This window comes from Heterocephalus glaber, unplaced genomic scaffold (genome assembly GCF_053883595.1).
Source record: "Heterocephalus glaber isolate CG9 unplaced genomic scaffold, H.glaber_assembly_v1.0 deba00000331, whole genome shotgun sequence".
NCBI classification, from domain to species: Eukaryota; Metazoa; Chordata; class Mammalia; order Rodentia; family Bathyergidae; genus Heterocephalus; species Heterocephalus glaber.
In genome coordinates, this window is record NW_028258142.1 from 66,433,737 (window position 1) to 66,449,795 (window position 16,059).

At 48.5% G+C, this 16,059-nt stretch overlaps 1 protein-coding gene across 5 annotated transcripts in view; it reads right to left on the reverse strand.

The window, feature by feature from the left end:
- Piezo2 (piezo type mechanosensitive ion channel component 2) overlaps positions 1–16,059 on the reverse strand; it is a 321,693-nt gene that overhangs the window by 136,078 nt on the left and 169,556 nt on the right. For all 5 annotated transcript variants that reach the window (XM_021265256.2, XM_087194955.1, XM_087194949.1 and 2 more), the window contains exon 5: positions 2,589–2,751. In XM_021265256.2, coding sequence (XP_021120915.2) covers positions 2,589–2,751 — 163 coding nt within the window. The remainder of the gene's footprint in view (positions 1–2,588; positions 2,752–16,059) is intronic.

A 16,059-nucleotide genomic window follows, 5' to 3' on the forward strand; every position in this document is an offset into this window, starting at 1 on the left:
ACTGTCATCTTCAAATGATGTGATTAATCTTGTACGAGGTTTAGATGCTTAAACAAGTTTCAAATGGGAAAGAGGCACCGTGAGTCTAAATAAGAAAACGGAGCATCGCGAGGGAGGAAACATGATTGCAGCCGGTCCTGCAGTGGCGCCATGGTCTCTCCCGCACCCGATGCGTGAGCCTTCCTCCTAACCGTCCCCCAGCTCGAGTCCCCAGTTGGTCCCTGCTGACGCATCCTGTTCAGGACAGGCTGCGGCTCACGCCTGGCCATGTAAGCAGAACAGGAGATTCCTTCGCAGAGTGGGTTGCCGCAAACGCGCTGTCTGCTCTAAGTTTCACTCTAGGTTTCTGGACTTCTAAGAGGACCTTGAGTTTGAAACTGTCCACTGCCTCTCACAGGGAGAGGGTCCAGATGGGGACAAATGACCAGGCACTGTGCTAGGTGCGCTTCCTTTGATATTTAATTTAGTATTCACAAAAACTCTGTGATTTATTATCAGCTTCTTTCTTACTTCGCTCTTACTGCTGTGGATTAAACCCGGGGCCTCGCAGACACTACATGCACGCACTGCCACTGAGCCCATTAACCCACTTTGCACAAGAAGGAGGAAGACAGAGAACTGCCTCAGACATCGCACAGCCACTGGGTTTCTGCAGTGACCCTGGGCCTCCATCTGCAGGGTGAGGGTGACCGCGAAGGAATCGCACCTTCAGAGACCACAGTGAAGAGCCTCAAGCTCGGAGTACTTGAGCAAATGGCTTACTTCTGCCAAACCTGGATAATTTTTAATAAGGATTATTTCAGCAGTATCTTTCAAAACTGTAAATATTATATAATGACACTCAAATATTCAAGATTTAAATTCCCTGTCCTGAAACTGTAAAGTCCACGAAATTGTAGTCATGGTTTTATCCATTTCTAGAATTTCTAGATGTGAACGCAAGATATTGTTAGCAGCTACTCTGCTACAATTATTTTTTATGTCATGCACCTTTCTTGCCCTAAAAATGATCAGAATAGTCACAGGCAGTGTGATTGTACAGCATTAACCGTAAGGGTTTCAGGCAGTAATATAATCTGTAGTTTGCATCGGTTTACTGAATTTTATCCTCTCTTCACTGTCTTGTTTTGAAATGGGCATACAAGGCAAGTGTCTGCTTATTGGTGAAGGACATAAATTATGCGGCGTAACTGAGAGTTTTCTTCCTTTGATGTCTTAGTGATTAACATTCTCAAGTAAGTAATGTCTATTAAAGTCAGCTTGAAAAGTTTACTTTTTGGTTTTTGTGGTACTGGGGACTGAGCCCAGGGCTTTTGCACTGGGCTACGTCACCAACCCCTTTTTATTTTGAGACAGGGTCTCATTAAGTCCCTCAGCTGTCCAGGCCGGGGTAGAACTTGTAATCCTCCTGCCTCAGCCTCCCAGAGTTCTGGGATGGCAATGCGATACCACATACTACCATGCCTGGTTTAATTTCTTACTAAAGTTTGTAACTGAAAACATTTGCTAGTTCCAAATATCTTGTGTCAAATGGCCAAATCAAGTATTTTTGAGTGACTTTTATCTTTATAAATGTCAGTTATTTTTAATTTAAAAAGAGCAATGTGGGCCAGGGGTTTAGCTCAGTGCTCCACCACCTGCCTTGCAAGCGCAAGGTCCCAAGTTTGATCCCCGGTACCAAAAAGAAAAAAGAAAAAAGAGCAATGACTTTTAAAGTGATGTCACCTAACGTGTGTTAGGATATTGTTGATCAACAGATGAATGGATAAGGAAAATGTGGAGTTAAACATAATGGAGCACTATTCTGCCATAAGGAAGAATAAATTTCAGTCACTGCAGGAAAATGAATACACTTGAGACGGTAATGCTAAGAGACATAAATCACACAAGCTTAGCAATCACATGGCTTCTCTATATGAGAAACACAGCGAATAAAAGCAAAATAAAGCATAAGTGATAGGAACCAGGGAATCGGGTCTTCTGCAGATGGGAAGGGGCCCAGAGAAGGTGGGTGGGGAAGGGAGTAAAACAGGTTTAGAGCGCTGTGTCCACGCCCTGACTCCCTTCGCGCAGGCACACAGGGTCTAACAAAAATAAATGAAAACTAAAGTGCTCCCGGTCTGGGTTGCTCCTGAGCTTCCCATGAGCTAAAACAGCTTCACTCTTTATTTCTACCTTTTCCTTCCGCTCTCACGCTCTTCTTCCGGAGCACCTAACCCTGGCCATAGTGTGCCACAGCTGCACTGGCAGGCAAAGTGACCGGCCTTCCCTCAAGGAAGAATGAGTTTGCTTCCCTAACTATGGCATTTCGTTAGCGGGCTGGCGACGGCAGAGGCCCTACTGGTGACACTCAGACCAAGAGGGTCACGATCTGGTGCAGGGACTCCGGGCGGCTGTCAGGCCAATGCAGGTGATGGTGGGGCAGTGGGAAGGGCCAGGGCCCGGTCCTGCTGAGAGCACCTGAGGGCTGAGGTGTGGGCCGCGCAGGCCGCTGCGTGGTGACCACTGGGCACTACGGGGAGCCTCCCACCCACCCGGGGGCCAGGCGCTGGGGAGCACGGTGTGAAGATGCGGGCCGTGGGACTTACCAGTTCTTCGTTTTCAAACTCGGGGGTGTCCCGGGCTGTTTCCTCCACTGCGGGTTTCTGGACCATGTTCCTACAGACGAGCCAGATGGTCAGGCTGACGATGAACATCCCGATGTCCGGCACGAACACTCGGATCCCGTTGCCAGCGTCTGCACCCTCCAAGCTACGGGGGAACACGGAGGCGGTTAGTCGTGCCTGTGTGAGGGGTTCACTGCCTCACAGCGGGCTCCGCTCCTTGTTCTTTAAAGGAAAAGAAGCTTGGTTTCTGCCCAGAAGGCACCAGAGGGCTTTGTGATCAGGCTTGAAGCCACATATCCCATACAAACGCAGCTGCCTATAAGCTGGTTGAAGCAGCTTAAAACCGAGCACACACCAGCAACTACAAGATACTGTATTGTAAATGCAGGCTGAAGCTAGAAGGGGAGACGGAGAAAATGTCAGCGCCATCCTCAGACCCAGGACTCTCTGGACTCCGCACACTCAGCTGACCATTGTCCCTGCTGTCCTGGGAAGGACGGGCCCAGGGTGTTCTTCCCATGGCAGAGAGAACGTGTGGGACTTGGCACAGGTGTGACACCAAGGCCACCTCCCACCCGCCACCGGAGGACTTGTGAGCAACACCATTCTCTCTGGGGGACAGAGAGCGGAGACCGTGTGCCTTCCCTGTGCACTGCAGTGGAAGGAGCCTCCAGGCCACGACCTCAGAAAGCATGATGAATGGCTCAGGTATGGAATAACGCACTTGGCTTGGGAAATGGAGACACATGTTTCCACGCAGCCTGTGGCTGGAAGACAGCAGCACTCACCGCCCTGAGATCTTCTCACCCCTGTCCGGCCCTGTTACAACTGAGACCTCAAAGCAAATCTGGCCCTGAAGACAGCAAAGGGGAAGGGAGGTGGAAAGGAGGTCTGTCTGTCTGTCTGTCTGCAGGCGCCAGTAAGGGCTCGTGGAGCTGTCCTGAGCATGGCCACCACACGCTGTCTCATCCGGACCAGGGTTGGGGTGAGTGTGGACGGAGCTCAGGGGCCCCGAGACGTCCCACCATCCAGCATGTGGCAGCCAGCACGGCCCTGGGCTCCTACTGCAGTGCCGGGTGATGGTCATGGTGTCACTGCAGTCACGAGTGAAATATGAGCTCACAAGGCACACGGCCTGGACCCGCAGTACCTGGTGCTGCCATCTGGAGCCATATAGCACTGACTCCTGGCAGTCTCTGCTCAACCACAGAAGGAGGAACAAACTCTGGCAAGGATACATGAGTGAAAGGACTACTGGTGACCAGAAAGCCACACAGACTGAGGGGCACAGAATGCATCGGAGCAGGGAGCCCAGAACCTCCCGGTGAGGGGCACCTGTGGAAAGGCTAACAGGGGGCATCACAGGAGCATTCAGTTTAAGGAAACGTCCATCAGCCATAAAAGGAAGTAGAAGAGAGGGACGCAGGCCATCCTGATGTAGGCAAACACAGTCACCCTCCACATCCACAGGGGACAGCTTCTGGGAGCTGTGGACACCAACTCCAAGATGCTCATGCTCCCTCTCACAGTGTCATTGGGTTGGACCACGACCTGAAGTGCACCCCGCACACAGCAGGGCATGTGCATCATCCTTGATGACTTCCGATGCTCGGCATGATATCAGTGTTACAGAGATAGCTGTACCCTCCACTGTTGGGGAATTTCACAAGAGAAAACATGTGTACATGTTCAGTACTCATGGAATTTTCCCCACGGACTTTCAGCCTGTGATTACTGATCCCCACACACAGAAGGTGAGATACAGAGGACTGAGTATGTTTAGTCACATACACCCTGTGCATTGCGAGTCGTTTCATTCACATTGTAAGCATTTTGGTAAACACTGGAAGTAAAGTTATTAATATTACATAATAAAGTTTACATTTACCCTTTGGTAAATAAAAAATTATTAGTATCTACCGCTTACTGAGTGCTTCTGTGCTCAGAATTCACAATATTATGAATCCAACCAACCACCAAGTGGAGGCAGCCCTTTTCCATACGAAAACATTAAGCCTGAAAAGGTGACGAACTTCCCAAGAGTCACCCTGATACAGAGTGATGGGATTATAAGTCATTTCGATGAAGTGTAAATTGATGCCTTCAATGCCCACAGCCTCATCCGTGCGTCTCCACAGCTCCCTTCCAGCCCCATTCCTGTGTACAGGGTGAGAGCCGCCAGAGCTGAACTCATATTTCACCTGCTGTTCTGAAAGTCATCCGTTTCCTTAGTATGTCACTAACATTTTCACAGTTATTGGTAACTTTTACCTATCACTGTGGTCAGACAGGATTAGTTCACTACTGTTATACAGAGAATGTTTCCATTTACTTTTCACTATACTGTAGTACATAAAAGACCATATTTAATTAAATAAATGTCTTCTAATCCAGGATCTTGTAGGACTCCATCCTCAGACCAGTCTCATTTGCTTTTTTAATAAGAGGGCCTGGGAAAGGCATTTCTCTGTAACAGCTTCATGTTTATAAATGGCTCTGAACTCCTATTCCACAAATAAAATAATCATCGTGTGTCAGATGCTAAGAAATGGAAACTGCCTTTTATTTTGGGCAAGACTGAGAAAATTCAATTAAGAAAGCTTCACCTACATGAAGTGCGTGTTAATGACCCCTGATGAAAGATTCTGTCCTGGGAAAACATGGAAGTTCACTGGATGCTTTCAAAGTGTGCTCCACATGCTCTGATGAAGCATAAGTTAATGCCACTGGGACAGGACAAAGAAGGGGAGTCCAGGAAAGCGACCAGAGTGCCACAGCCAGGCTGGCTGTCCCCGATGGGGCTGGGGTCCCCAGAGCCCCTGGGCCGGGGGGGGGTTGTTGGACAATCGATCTGTATAGCTGTTCATGGAAAATAGAATGACTGCAGCCATGTACAAGAGGCAACACCAGGCTGGGCTGGACAAGGTTCCCGAGGAAGGGGAGCCCCAGCCAGGGTCCCGAAGCTTCTCCCACAGCTGGGACAGGCAGGCAGGAGCCAGAGCTGCGCCTGCCACCTGTGGATCACATCAGGCCCCAGCTCCTGGCCAGTCACTTCAGGTGACAGCTCCGCCTTGTGCTTCTCAGTCCCCAGAGAGACATTTCACAGCATGTGCACATGAAGGGGGTAAACGCCGTGGTCTGCAAAAGCAATCATCTCACAGCTGTGCTAGAATGCAGCTACTGGACCCGAGCTGGAATCCGAGTCCCATTAGAATGGAGTCATTCAGCCCCGGAGCGCGACATGCCCAGCACAGCCTGCTGACCTAACAAGGCCCTCACATTCATCACTAGGCCACTGGGGAAACAGCCAGGCTTTGGACAGCGCAGTGAGGAGTTCGCACAATGATCAGTTTGCACTCTCGCCTTCCTAACGGTAAAGTGGCCTGCCTCGCTGTTTAAAGAATTTTAAATAAAGTATGTGCATCAGGGCACTCCTCCCCAGAAATGCTGTGCCTTGAGATAAAGCAAGACAAAAGAAACATAGTTTTGGTCAAGTAAGTGCTAGGAGCTCATACTGCACATTATTATGCTCAAAGACTTGAGAAGTTCTGAGGGAGCACAATTAATTTGAATTCATTTAAGGCAACACTTAGCACATTTACTTGACCCCAAGACAATTTCTTAAAGATTTCAGCTAACATCTTCCACCATCTATAGAGCAGATGTTCAAGGATGGATTGCGGGAATGTTAGGTTAGGGAATGCCCATTGTTCTAGGTTCCTGGTAAAACGAGTGCATGACTTGGGGACTATACTGAGGTGTAGCTATTCCCCATAACCTTGGTTTCCATTTCTGAGGTCATGGATACCTCGTTCCGTTCCCTTACCTAATCACCCAACAGTCCTCGCACTCACTGCACAAGCGTTCAAACTGCAGAGCCGGCAGAGAGAAACAGGCCACTCCCTTTCCTCATCCTACAGATCACAGAGAGCGCCACATGGAAGAGCAAGTGACAGGCTCAGCACATGGCGAGCAGGACTTGTGGCGGCCAGGGCTTTCTCTCCCTAGCACCCGCTGCATCCAGCTTCACCTCACCCGGCTTCCCCCTACCACAGCAGAAGGTGCCTGCTCCGGGCTCCAGGGGTCTGCGGCTGCCGGGCTGGAGCCACCCGTCCCCATTCTCAGCACATTCCGGCTCCAAGGCCCTCCACCTCAGCTTTCTGACGTCATGTACCCATTTCCCACCCCCCAAGAACACCCCAGAAGACCCGCGCTGCTGGCAAATCCACCAAGAATCCCCAAGTTGGACTGCACAACCAGACTCTCCTGTGCTTCCTGCTGAAAGGACCATGAGCTCACCAGGTCCTGCTCTCCACCGTAGACTCTTCTGACGTACGTCCACCTCCAGGCTCCCGAAGACACCTGCACAATGACTCACAACTCTGCATGCCCTGCTCACACTGGACACCTGAGAAATATCAGCAGATGCCTTTTTTTTACTAGATATCTCTTTAGTATCCCAGCGTTTTTCAAAACGAAATGTTCACATTATTTCAAAACCCGCTTTCTTCATCTGCTCTTTACCTTGAAAACTGGTGGTATCGTCCATCTAGCACCCACGACAGAGCCTGAAGACTTCTGTCCTCCTGCTGAGAAGCCTGCGTGGGTTCTGTCTTCCTGAGATTGCGCTGGCCTGGCCCACCTGCCCTTTCCTCCCCACACCTGGCTCTGTCCTAGGACCGTGGTGATGGTGGCCTCCCTGTTCAGTCCGAGTCTCTTCTTCAGACCAGGCCTCACCAGTGCTCCCAGAGCTCAGTTGTTAGAGGCAGGAAGCAGATGGTGCTTGGCCTCTGCCTACAGGAAATGGGTTTCTCCTGAGCAGGGCACAAGTCCTGCCTGCCTTCTCCCTCATCATGGTCTCTAGCCCATCCCAGGCTACTGCAGGCAGGCGCCCAGTGTGTAGGCGACTCTCTGCTGAGCGCCCGTCCATCTGCTCCCTGGGTCAGCGAAGCTTCTGAATTCCCACTGCCAAGTCTCCCTGCCTCCTGTCCACCTGTGGCCTTCCTGAGTGCTCCAGCACTCATCCCACGAGAGAGCCAGCCACTCGCTCCTGCGGATGCCATGTAGCAGCCAACACCGTGGGTCTCTCCTTGTCTGCAAGTCCGCCTGGCAGCAGCGGCTGTCGCTGCACCTCTGCACTCCCCCAAGGCAGTGAACTGCAGATGATTGCCACGGCTAGGTGGACGCACTCGGGCCCCAGGCAGGACACGATGCTGCTCGCAGCCCAAGACTTTGGCTTCACTTCCCAGGGCACAGTGGAAGAATCAGTGAGACGAGGCTCAGTGTGGGGAAGATGAGACACAGGCACCTGGGAGGAAGACTGCTGTTGCGGGGGGAACAGCATGGGGCTCTGGGAATCACAGGTAAAGTCCCAGTTATTGGCATATGCAGATTTAATCGCCAAGATTGCACAGTGTAAATCAGTAGGATATATGTTTGGTTTTGATAAATAAACATGTTAGGTTCAAAAACAAGAGAAAAATAAGTGTGTTTCATGAACATGGAATGGCTCAATGTGGTAGAAGTTTCTACTCATGAGAGCAAATCAAGTTATCAAGTGCGGAGCCTGTGCTGGGCACAGTCCCTGGTGTGCTGAGGAGGTGAGGCTGGTGAAGGCACCGCGTTTGGGGTGTCTGTGAGCTCGGGGCATCGCCACGGCCCCAAAGGTGTGGTGCACAGGATGGGAACCGGGCTCTGGGAGAGCAGTGTCACTTCCATCCATGTGTGAGCTGTGTGTGGGGGTCACTCAGGTGCAGAGCTGTACCTCACGCTGAGGTCACTTGGGACTTACGCCCGGAGACCAGCTGTGCTGGAGGCATCATCTCACACATGTTGACTAAAGTCAACAAATAAATTAGACTGCCAAAGGCTGGTGTATGCATGGAGTAAATGCATGTGCGAGGGTTTCAAACGTAACTATATGTGAGAGGGCATTTGACTACAACTAAATTGTATTTCACGTGAATTCTACATTTGGCTAAGCAGGTTTTACACAGAAATTCTGTTTTCATAAATCACTAGATCAATGTGGACATTTCACCATCAGATGTCAACCTCAATCATGCTGTTTTCCGGGCTCATGCCAAGGACACGGGTCACACTTGACAGCATATTTTAAGCTGCATCAAATGTCTGTTCTCTGAAACAGCAAATGTTTCCTCACCAATGCTGTGGCAGTCCATGGATCTTATCAGTCACAGAGTAACTGTGCCTCTTTAAAAGAGATTCCAGGTAGCTGAAGTTTGGAATCAGCTGCTCATCCATGAAGAGAAGAACAGACAGACTGAAAGAATGCACAGGTTGAATGACAGTGTGTCCAGATGATAAGATATTAGAGCAACAGATAAATGCAAGTGTATGTGTGAGCTAGGTCCATGCCAATGAATAAGGGCATATCTCACAAACAAGACGATGGACAAAAAATGTAGCCAATGTGAAAAAATAGGGATATAGAGAGAGTCACACATAAGGAATGAGATGAAAACAACAAACATAATTCAAGGCAAGACAGAGACAATCAACTGTTTGGTGCTGTTTAAGTTCTTAAGCCTGCTGGAGCTCATTGGTAGATATAAAAGTTTATCATTAACCTTTTGTATTATTTTTAAAAGCCAGCATACCCACGCAGCTGAGAATTCCTTCTGGAGAGCACACCTGAAGGACGTAGGTCAGTTATCTTGTCTGGGGGACAATGACCGACTGGCGTCTCACTTAGTAACCAATCCCTGTTCTCCCATCAGAGTCCAGACCAGAGGCGGGGCAGGTGGGTAGGTTTTATTTTTCCAAGCTTCATTTTCTCACCTTATAAGATGATGGTGCCTCCAGGTCTTCCCAACTTTAAAATTTCATTTTGACTATGAAAAGCCCAACCCAGGAGGTGGTGGGATTCACATAGGAACAGTGGAGAAGAAAACCCTAGAAAAATCTCAGGCAGTGCTGAGGAGGAGCAGTGGGCAGTATACCCCAGGGCGGAGGGCAGCTCTGAAGGCACACGCCTGGCACTGCCAGGTCCTGGGCTCCAACCTGGCACCACAGAAGCAGGAAGTTGGCAAACGGTGACCCAGTCTCGAGGCCCCAGGGGAGCAGGGCCCCAGGCTCTGTTGGTAGAGAGGTCAGCTTCCATCAAACGGCAGTAATGTGGGTAGAACCACAAATGAGCATTCTTTAAACAAATACGAGCCATCGAAGGCTTGGATGTGGTTTCCCGGTGGCTTCTGAAGGTCACACAGTGGTTTTCCTTAAGCTTAAATACGACCTGTGTGATGCAGGTGCCTTTAGTAGCTTGGGTTTAGTGACTTTGAGAGCAGTCGCAGTGCACGCATGTCTAGGAATAAGAACTTCGTAAAAGACACCGATATGAACAGAATTCACATTTGGTTTTTTATGCTTTACATTGTATTTTTTGTGTCAAAGGTGTCTAGGACTCATTTTGTTGGACTTACAAATGAATCCAGCTGACAAACCTTCTCTCGGAACAGAACTTGTTCATAAGTCAGGGACTTACTGTACTGATACAATACTGCCATCCAGTTCAATACCACCATCCTGTTCAAGACCAGCATGCAACTCCACACCACTATGTGATGCTGCACTGTCAGCTGGCAGGAACTCCACTCAGATGTGCCTGTAATGTCCCACACTCCTTTGTCCCTGGAACCCTAACCTGGGCCATGGGTTACATTCAGCCTCAAGACCCATCCATCTTCCTGGACCGGGGACAGCTCCTCACTCTTTGACCTTTGTCCTTCACAGCCCGAGTGGGTACCATCTTTCGCTGTGTAGGACATCTCCCAACCTGGCTCATGGATTCTTGCAGGAAGGACACAGACACAACACTATGTCCCTCTCAGTACAGCGTATCAGGGGCACAACCCTGACCCCACCTGGGTGACCTGGGCAAGTTTGTGAGTGACAGCTTTCTCTGCTGAAGTCATTATCTTTCTAGCTGCATTTGATTTGCATGGTGTAGGGACATGTTCCAAACTAAATGAGTATCCCATTCCTTATCAACCTCCTTACACCAAGCTTAGCAGTCATTAACAATTCCTGTGTCTATCACATCCCATTATGATGCTGCCAAAGGTGATTAGCTATGTCCACCATTATTAATCGGTGTTCTAATGCAAGCAGACACTTCCCCTTATCTCCAATTAACTAACTGCTTAGCTAACTGTTATCAGTGTAGCCTCTGAATTCCTATTTTTTTAGATGAGCTGTGTTTTGAAATTATCAGCTTGTTTTGATGCTGAAATTGCCCTGAGTTGCGAGAGCCCCTGTGAGCTGGCTGTCCCACGGCTCACTGTGTGTGGCCCTATTTCCTGATGCAGTAAGGTTTGCAGGCCCATCTTCTCTCAGCTCCTTGCCTTCTCCCCTCAGGCTGCCACTTCTCTGAAGAGCCCCCTTTCTTGTAGTGCAGTGTGGCATTCAGAGCTGGCACTCAGATCTTGCTCTTGGAGGGGCTGCTGCTCCTGGAGTCACTATCTTGAGATCTGTTCACTCAACAGAGACTGGAGATATCTGCGTAGACCTTGATTCACACAGATGACACTGAAAACTTTCCATACATTCTTGTGCATACTTATTTCAACTCATGCATTGATTCTGATACTTTCAATTTGAATTTAACACCTCTGGAATCTTTCTAGCCTTTGCTCCAGTCCTGAGAAATCTGGCTCACGTTAACCGTCATATATTTTGTTATGTGTCCAGTTGCTTAATTATTTAATGTAACTACTTTCCAAACTGCTGCAGCTGCCTCATCCACCTTCCACATCTGCCTTCCCTGACAGGAAGCTGCTGTCACACTGAGTACCCCCCACCTCATTGTCACAAGACACCATCCCCAGAGACCCAGCTCCCACGGGGAGGAAACACGGCTACAGCCAAAGCAAGGTGCCACGGCTTTGCCCCGCATGCATCCTTGGCAGCCACAATGGACGAAGGCTTGATAGAAGAGGGACAAAAAGAAGTGGAAAGATATGGAGAGATGGTTCGGCTCTTCATGGCTTCTTGCAGTGGGAAGGCTGGAGGGAGATGAGAGGAGAGACAGGGACATGCGTCTGTGTCCACCTGCCACCCACAATGCTCTTCATCTCTCCCCGTGGACTATCGGTTTCCCCCACTCTGCAGCTCCTCTGCTGAATGAGGCACCACTGACCAAATGCTCAGGTACAAGGAGACAGCAAAGACCAGGGCGACTGCCTCTGTTTAGAGGAGGAAGAGTGCTCTGATGAGGCCAGAAGGAGAAGTCTCATGGTTTTGATAGTGAATTATTTTGAGTCTTTGGGCCAAAGGTTTGCCCTTTTCAACTAAATGGTGACTATAATGTCTTTGCAGATTTGAGAAATTAACCAGGAGTGTTTGTGCTATTTCTCTGGGAGATAAGAGTTAAAGGTCTAGAGAAAGGTGATCTGGGTTTCAGAATAACCTCCCACAGCTAGTGGTCCTGTGCCTGTCAACACAGCTGAGCTGGGACTGTCCCCAGAGTCCCCAACCTGCAGGGGCCTGTGTGAGAAGTGGATGGAGACCCCTGGATGTGCTAGAAAGGTGTGCGTGAAGCCCGTTTAGCTGGGGACAGGGACAGACACACCAGAGGTGTAGGGGCTCCTTTATCCCCATTCTCCTGCGGCAGCCACCCCAGGCCCCACCAGGCACTTGGTTTTCCACAAAGGTGGAAAGAGCTTCCCCAGGGCCTTCCCATGCACGCCCTACAGGTCCTGTGCTGGCTGCTGGATGCATTGTCCTTGGACTGACTGTGAGTCTCTCTATCTTTCCTCTTGGACCTTCGCTCCCCAGCCCTGCCCACAGCTGTGGCCAGCCCAATTCCCAGGATGAATTCTTTAGTCTATAACAACAACTATGCTCCTCCTGGAACCCTGCAAAGTCCTGGCCTTCCTTACTGGCTTGCAAAGCTTTTGGGAATTACTGAAAAAGGAAAAGAGCAAAACTGCCTCTGTCTGAGCTAGGTCAGAGATTCTCACCAGCTTAGAGGAAGACACAGTCCCCAAGAGCAGGTCAGTGTTCCTGGCACAGTCCTGAAGGGACAGGACTGTGGACCTCCCCACAGTGCACAGTGGTGGGACTGGAAGCAGAGCCTGTCACCTGTTTGTGTGGCTGAGCTGCAGATGCCATGAAGTAACTCACTGTCACCTCTGCAGGGAGCGGTACAGCTGGAGATGCCTCTGGCTTCCTTCTGGCTCACAGTCCTCCTCTAGGCCCTAGCCTCGCAACCCCTCATTCACTCAGTTACATGGCACAACTAATTAGTTATTATAAAATAAAACTAGTACACATTCAGGATAGGGAAAATAAGTAGGAAGGAGATAAGAAAAATTCTAATTTAAAAATTCTAATTTTAATTTAAAACTTTTTTCTCCAAATGTGACTTTAAAAATTCTGCTTAATAAACCTCCTACTGACACATATTGAAAATTCTTTTCTGTGATGGAAGTCAGCAAACCAGCAGCCTATCTTGTGGGTGGGGTGAGTCAAGGTTCCCCATCTCTGCACTGGGGACTTTTCCCTGTCCAATGACATTTCTTTTGGCGAGCCAGCCAGGAGGTAAAGTTACACTGGGACTATGACTTTAGTAAGTCCAGCTGAGGGCATTTCATTTTTTCCCTTTCCCCCTCCCCCAAATCGTTGCCCTCCAAGGCACGGCTTCTTCCTTTTCTCTCTCTCTCTCTTTTCTCCTCTTTCTCCTACCACCTCTCTCTTCACCTTCTTGCTCTCTCTTCTCCTATTTTCTTGTACTTCTCTCTATACTTTTCTCCCGCCCTGCCCCCGCCTTCTTTCTTTGTTGCTTTCTCTTTTTGCAAACATTTACAGCTTTAGGTTTTTCCTAAATGAGAAAATAAGCGCTTACACCTGACAGCACCAAAGACACAAGGCCCTTGGTCCCTCTAACTTGAAGTGTGGAGAGATGTCAAGAGGTGCACTCTAGGTCAAGTAGCACCCTTGTTAGATGTCCTCTCTGGTCAACACACCCATTCCTGGGTCAGATGGAACTAAAACTTGCTCACCAGGGAGGGAATCGGAAGAACAAACCCATCCAGTGTTTCTAGCAAGGTTTCTTCACCCACCAGTATGGGAAGACTGGTCCCAAGACACAGTGGAGAGAACCAGTCTCAGGATGGCAATCAAGAAAGCTGTCTCCATAAGTCAGACAAGCCTTTTTGCCTAAACATGTTAGATAAAGGAAACCCTCTACACTGCTCTTTTAATCCTTTTTCTCTCATCCCTCACCTTCCTCACTCTCAAATCTGAAAGTCATAAACTTGGTCTGCCTGATGCCCTTTTTGGGTGGCTGGGAACACAACCTAAACCATACAGATTCAAGTAGCATCTGGGTTATATCCTCCTTGGCCCCTGAAAGAGCCTCTGGACTCAAACCAAGAAGGATCCCACTGGCTTTCTTTTTTGTTTTTCACCCTCTCCCCTAAAAACTCAGTCCCTTTCTTGTCCCTTCTCCTCTCCTACTCTGAGGCTTTCATCTGTCAGGAAACAAATCCTTTATCCTTTTCTGTTGTTAATTAGCAGGGGGATGCATGGGAGCTCAGAGCTCTGAGTGTTTTACAGCTCTGGGAAACAGTGACTATTCCTCTCTGCTCAGGTGAGGAAGAAAGGCTCCCATCTTATGTGTCCAGCCTGGGTGCTGATGCTGACCGGAGAGGAAAGTAAACCATGCCCAAACTCCTGGCTCGACATAGGCCCAAATCTCCTTGGTTTCTCCTCCTCTCTGGGCAACACTACCACACTGGGAGAAGGGCTCTACTCCCCATGCTTTCTGCTGATGCAGAAAAGATAAATGGTGATGCAGTAACTTGGTAAAACTAGCCGGAGCCCAGCTATTTCTCTCCTCCTCCCTAGCCAGCAGCTCTATGCTGTGTTGAGGAAGGGAGACAGGACAGACTCCCCTTCCCTGGACACAGCTTAAAGATGCATGCCCTCAGGGCTTTGCCCACCCAGGACAAGAGCTTCACTTCAGCCCTCTATGGCTATCTGAAGTGCAGTCACCATGGACTTCCTGGTTCTGAAGGCACCTGCTCCAGCCCTACAGCTCCACACAGTACTCTTATGGGATCTCACAGAGTGGCTTCTTCAATGCCACCTTGTTCCCTCCTTCCACCTTCTTTGGTTTTGGTAATCTCATGATATTTTAGTCTTAAGTTGATCTCTCTATCTCAAACAGTATGTGCTTTTAAATTACAACAGAATGAGGCATCTCCAGACTTGTTAAATCCTCTAGGAGTTCTCTACAGGATGTCACAGGTTCCTGGATACAAAGACCTTTGGGGGAACTTTTTGAATCAAGCTCAGCTATTGTGTACAACTACTTTCCACCTTTCTGATCTACTGTGAAAGATGCAAAGTAGTTTTTGCATACTTTTGAGGGCCTGGAAGTAGCAGTATGCCAGGGGCAAGGATACTTGCCCTGGTTATTAAAGCAAGAGGACTGGCCAATGTGCCTGATCATGGGGCAGATTTCTGCACGACTGGCAGGGATGACTATAGTAGTCAGGACAGAAAGTTGGGGTAGGTGTGTGCACAGTCTGACCCCAAGTTCAGGTGGGCTGTGCAGCAGACCTTAGGAAAGTTTGGGTGGGCCTTGGTCTGACCCTGGGAAAGTTGATGTGAGCTGCTACTTGGGCAGTCTTGACCCCAGGAAACTTAGGGTGGGCTGCTTAGACACCTGGCCCCAGGAAAGTCAGGACAGCAATGTCCACTAGGAGAGCTATGTTGTCTGCGCCTGAGTGGTAATAGATCTATTTATTACCATTGGGTAGTAAATCTGTTTGTGGTCAACACTACTTCCTGAACTTGGAGGAGGTCTTAAAGTATCCCTGGAGTCTTGTCAGTGCTGATACTTTGCAAACCTGTTTTGTTTTGTTTTTTTAAACCTAAGTTTCACCTTCAGAGCAAAAGCTAAATTAATATTTGGAAAAGATTTTTATATAGCTGTGATGCCAGCTATCACTAACTTCTTAGTATATTAAATTCATTTATGTTCCTTAGATGTCCAAGCCTTCTAAAATACAAAACTTTAAAAAATCACCATATTTGATGTCTTCAAACAAAATCATTTGCAATAACGGACTTTTCCAGGCTGATATTTATGTGTTTCTAATTGTATCATGATAGTCAGATATATCAAACACTACGCAGTCCAGGGATACCCATGCTAATGATTAAAAATCTTTAATCTTTGAAGATTAGAGATCATCGGTGAACAAGTACATTCTACTTAGAAGACACTTTATTTCAAAAAGGAGCAAGTTGAGATGAGAATTTATGTGTATGACTTAATATTTTTAATTGGATAAAGGTAACCCGTTATTGATAAGTTACATTATACTAAAATGGGAATTTCAATGTATTTTTAGAGATAATAAGAAGAACCTAATTGTTCTGCTATAATGATGCCATCATAACTGTTACCCTAAAATGCTATGTT